Consider the following 5,575-nt stretch of genomic DNA (forward strand, 5'->3'; position numbering starts at 1 on the left):
TTAATTCCAAGCAGGTGTTTTTGGAAAAAAAAAGAACAAAAGGAAAAGCTGAAGGAAGGTACGTGATTGAAAAAATAAATAAATAAAATAGCACATTTACATCTGTGTTTTCAATTGCTTGTTTTATGCTTACACCAGAAAATGGACAACTCCAGGCAATGGCAGACAGCCAAAAAAATTCCCAGAAGAGAAACCACTGCTGTCGGATTCATTAGAGATTTATGGGCTCATGACCCTTGAAAGTTGGAGAAATTAGTTCCATAACATCCAGACAATGTTTAATCTAACTGTGCCCTCTACTGGCTCGAAAGGTATTTGTATAAAGGCACAAACTTCAAAGATGCTACTGCTCCTACCTTAAATCTTTAATCTCAGTAAGAAACAGCAGTAAGAAGCATTTCTTTCTAGGTATTTCTCTACAGCTTACCTTTCAAAATACTGAGATGCATTTTAATAGGCTTCATAACAGTTATGTTGTCACTTTACTGATGTTTTAGATTCCCATACTCTGAAGTGTGGTGAATATCACCACATTGCATTTACACTTAATTTCCACAGTTTGGGGCACCTGAAGTAAATAGATTCCTTCAAATAACAGCTTTACTGTTAAAGACTGCCTCCAAACAGAGGTGGAAATATTGTTTTAGTAAATACAAGAATAAACCTTTCTTCCTGTTTACAAAATAAAAACCAGACAGGCTATTACTCACTTTTTTTTTTTTTTTTTAATAATTTTACATAGCAATGACAACTTTCATTTATATTGTTTTACCAAGTTTAGTACATCTATAATTACTTTCACTCATCACTGAAATAAGGCTCTGGGATGGTGAACAAGCAGTATCTTAAAACGTCATACACGTGCTTAGTCAAATTGAGACATATTGAAATAAAAAAGTACATATAATTTTGTGCAACCCAAATATACAATGCAGCTTGCCAAAAACATCCAACAGCGCTTTTTGCATATCATATTTTCTGTCTAAGGTTGTTCTTCAGATAGCAATCAAGCTTTAACCTATTCAGTATATAAAGGAAGACTTGCAAAGAAAAACAAGTGTACTTTTTTCTTCTGTTTCATCTTTATGAAAAAGATGGACAAAAATACTTTGGAAAGAATTACCTTACAGGTAAAAGTATTCAAAATTCACTAATATGACAGGTTATGCTTGCTAGAAGTGAAATTAAGAGAATAAGAGTTTGAAAAGATAAGCAATTGAGAGGAGGAAGTTTTATTCATACTATAGGATTTTCTTTTCTGTGAACATCAGTGCTTTAAAAGACGTTAAAGAGGGAAAGAAAAAAAAAGAGCTATGTCTGAGATTCGAGAACACCACTGCTTCAGAGATGTGAAGTCAGTACTTATTTCACAGGGCCCCATGGCAAAACTGAGAGAAGGGAAAAGAAAAGAAACATCACTAAGATAAGAAGAATCATATAGAAGACAAACTAAATGAAACTCAATTCTTTAGTACAAAAATAAAACATCAAAAGGGCAAAGAAAACTCAACTTTAGTGAGAATTTATTGTGGTTGGAGTATCAGAATGGCATACCAAAATCAAATCAGAATTCAAATTACATTTTAAAGTTCCCTCCTCTATTTATTTTTTTTAGAAATATGCTAATACAAAGGCTGTTCTGCCAGCCTCTAAGCATTAAGATTCACTTAAAGCCCTAAATTTGAGAAGAAAGTTTTAGGGAACAGCACGGAGCTGTGACAGAGGAGGGTCAGGCTGGGTGTTAGGAAAAGGGTCTGCACCCAGAGGGTGGTCAGGCACTGGGACAGGCTCCCCAGGGCAGTGGTCACAGCACCAAGCCTGATGGAGCTTAAGAAGCATTTGGACAGCACTCTCAGACACAGTGGCTGATTTTTTGTCCTTTTTGGAACCAGGAGTTCGACCCAATGATTCCTTGTGGGTCCCTTCCAACTCAGGATACCCTATGATTATGCACGACTTACTGGATTGACTAAGTTAACAAAGAACTGAAACCAAATCACTGAAGTCAGAAGGAAAATACACTGTAAGTATTGAGTAGTTAACCCCTAAAACAAATTTAAAATGGAAAGACTCCTTAGGTCATGAGAGGACACCTTTCTGCGATGTAAAACATCATTGTATTTCAGAGGAAAGATGCACAAGACCCAGCATAGCACCTGCAGCTGTAGTTACTTGGGCCTGGCAAAGTGCTGGCAGTCAGCTGTTCAGTGACTGAAGGCAGAGCCTGCACCACAGTGCTTACATTATGAAATTACAGGATTGTACATTAAAGCATTAAGCTGAGAGTTCATAAGAGGTCTGGTACAGAAAAGCATCTCCTCCAATTCTGAATATGGTGGAACTGCCAAACACACTGCCAAAAATACACTATTCCAAGATCATTATTTAATACAGCATTTTTAAGCTTGCTGATCAGTCCAAAAACCATCTTGGTTTACATTACCTTGATTGTTTTATCCATAGAAGCTGAGAGAAGCATGTGACTTTGTTCTCGTACCGGACACCACTGGATTTCATTAACAGGACTGCTGTGTTTAAACATATGAAACACTAAGCTTTTGGGGATTTCAGTAAGTTTATACTTGGATCCCAAATATGGCTTAATTATTTCAGATATCTTTCTCACTGTCTGCTCTCCTGATACGTCTTGCTTCACATAACAATTTGAGCTTTCACCTGGATCAGACTCTTCTTCTCCACAGGTACTGGAATTTTCTTGACGCAGTCTTTTGGGGATATATGGTCTAATTCCTTTTATAGTTGTAGGACTGTCTTTATGCACTCGCTTTTGGGAAGTGCCATTTCCAGAGTTTCTTGAAGAGCTTGATGTCTGTTCATAGTTTTTGTAGGGCACACATAATGCAGCATGGCTGGAGTATGCTCTCCTACAGTAAGGAGATGTCAAATCAGTGTTATTATTCGGTGCATAATGCTCAGGGAGATTTTCACAAACAATACTTATGCCAAAATTGTCAGTGTTCTCAGTAGGCTGCATTTCATATGTAGATTTTGTTCTCAAACTACCAGGTGCAAAGTATTGAACAGGCTTCACAGAAGAACTCGGAAGGCTTGTTTGTCTGCTAGAAGTACTGGGGACTTCAGTCTTTTCAGTTTCTGCCTCAGGGTCTGAATCATCATAAGCAACCAGTGATGAACTCATTATGGCTCGATATAGCAGACACCAGAAATCTCAGTGCTGGAATCTCCAAAGCAACAATCTACAATGAAAAATTGACCATTCAGAGCACAATTTATTATGGACTCCACAATACATGTAACTTAAAGATACAAATATGCATTTCTTAAAAAAATCCATGAGTATTTTATTCCCATTTATTCCTGGAATGTATTCCTCTATTATAGCACATCTGTACATTCAATGGTGCAACATCATTTGCCTCCAAGCACTTTGCATACATTTTTAATGCATTGCAGAGATGCATTTGCATACTGCAAGACAAGGAGAAAATGAGCGTGGAAAGGAAAACAAACTTCCAGCGTAAGTACTGCAAATCACTTCCACCTTACTTGCAGGAGAACTCCCTCCTCCTCGCACATAAACAAGAGGGTGCAGTGGTTTAGGATATTCATTTATAATAATACAAATACTACAGGTACTTCGGAGTAACAGTTTCTTTCAACTCTTCCATGCTGCTAAGCATGAAGGGGTTCAATTGGCTACTAAAAACAGTAAATGTATTTTTGATCCACTTGGTAGTCTTACAGGAAAAAGAATTTTTCCCATTATCTCCAGAGGTAGCTCTACACAGCCTTTAACGTAACAGGCATAGGCCAGAAGCTACACTGAATTCACTGCTCACATTTACTTATAGAAAATAAAGTTTACTGTGGAGCTAACTTTCTCAGAACTTTTATGAAAAAGAAATCACATGCTGAGATTGCATATGGAACCTGGAATAATTTACCACTGTAACAATCCCAAAAATCTTTTTTTCCAAAATCTATGTGGCACATGTGGACAATAGGTTTAGCTACATTCACATCATAGATGGTCTGAAATAATGTTTAACCTCTGCTGTTTACAATCGAAAAGCACTGCTACCCTTCAATTACTAAAATTTATTGGATGGCATATTAAATTACTATTTCTGCTTTGTTTTCTTGCTCAGCTGTGAGCACTCATCATGCTACAATGATTTAACCTACAACACTTCCAGAACAGTTTCTGAAATCTTCAATTTAGGTTGGAGAAGCTACTCTCAAAAGCAGCTGGATTGAGACTGCTGTCTGAAAGGCAATATGTCCACAAGCATTTGCAGGGTTGATGCCAGAAATGAAAGTCCTACAAACACTACTGCTGGAGCAGTATGCTGGAACTTATAAGGATTACTCATTTAACTTCACAATGAGATCTATTTGAGTTAAAATGAGCAGGTTTTATTTAACCTACAGCACAGTTACATCACAGGCTGTGGTCTGTATTCTGTAACAAAGCTGGTAAGCACAAACCCTATTTAGACAAACACACTGATCAACATCAGGCCCTTTCCAAGTGATCAGAATGTTTAACTGGAACCCAGCTACTAACGTTTTAGCACATAAAAGCACCAAGATCTCCCTCTAGAGGGCATTTTGTCTTTATCTGTGGTTTATGATAGTTGTAAGCTTCAGCAACTTACAACTAAGAGATTTTTTTTTTTTTTGAGTAATACAGCTTCATTTGTTAAAACAGCATTTCACTTAAGCAATTTCACAGGGAAAAAATAACTAAGAAGTGTTCCAGAACAACTCATTTAAAAACAGAACAAGTAGTAATAAGCATCCTTTTTCCTTCAAGTCAGCTTTATTTGACAGTTCTCACCAAACAAGTACTAACACTGAAGGACTGCACCTTACAGCATGTAGTTACTATTTGTATCATAAGGCTGGAAACAGACCGCGACCAAGATTCACAATGTAAGTGAACAACTCACAGTAAGAAACTGACCTCCGGCAGAAAGCTATGAATGAGGATATACAAGTGGGTTAGACTTTCAAAAACCGCTTTATTTCATTTTCAAGCACACACAGACAAGAGGCAGCGCGAGGCTCTGAGGTAAGCAGAGGGCACCTCCTTGCAGGTATCGGGATACGAAACAAACACCTTGCTGCAGGAGACTGCAAAGAAGCTGCTAAACCACATCGGACGACATAAACCCACCCCGGCACCACACACAGCCCCGCAGGCCTCGGTATTTTGGGAAGAGCAAAGCGCCCTCCCACAGGAGCCCCCCCCCACAGGCCCCGCCGCGGCCCCCGGTACCTGAGGGGCGGCCCCCGGAAGCCGGCGTCCCGCGGCTGCTCCCCGTTTATAAGCACCCCGGGCAGAAACCGCTCCCTTCTCTCTAAGCGGCCGGCCTGTGGCCGTTGCCCCGCAGGCACAGCGCGGAGCGGCGGGCGAGGCTGAGGCCGCGGCTCGCTGCGCGACGGCGAGTCCTTCTGCGGGGGTCCCTAGGGGCAGGAGGGGCTGCTGGACGCGGGTGGGGGCAAGGCGGGGGGAAAACGATGGTTCCGGGCGGAGCGCGTTTCCCAGCCGGAACGGGGCGCGGGGGGAGCCGGGCGGGAGCGGCTGTGA

At 40.3% G+C, this 5,575-nt stretch overlaps 1 protein-coding gene across 1 annotated transcript in view; it reads right to left on the reverse strand.

Annotated features, from left to right (window-relative positions):
* The window catches only part of WDR25 (WD repeat domain 25), a 66,198-nt gene extending 60,917 nt beyond the window's left edge, over positions 1-5,281 (reverse strand). The window contains exons 1-2 of the mRNA XM_082760980.1: positions 5,264-5,281; positions 2,444-3,218 (exon numbers count right to left, since the gene is read on the reverse strand). Of these exons, the coding sequence (XP_082617106.1) occupies positions 2,444-3,160 (717 nt within the window). The 5' untranslated portion in view covers positions 3,161-3,218; positions 5,264-5,281. The remainder of the gene's footprint in view (positions 1-2,443; positions 3,219-5,263) is intronic.
* Positions 5,282-5,575: the final 294 nt, after the last annotated feature.

The sequence above is a fragment of the Aythya marila genome (genome assembly GCF_965140915.1).
Source record: "Aythya marila genome assembly, chromosome: 5".
In the NCBI taxonomy this organism is placed as follows: domain Eukaryota; kingdom Metazoa; phylum Chordata; class Aves; order Anseriformes; family Anatidae; genus Aythya; species Aythya marila.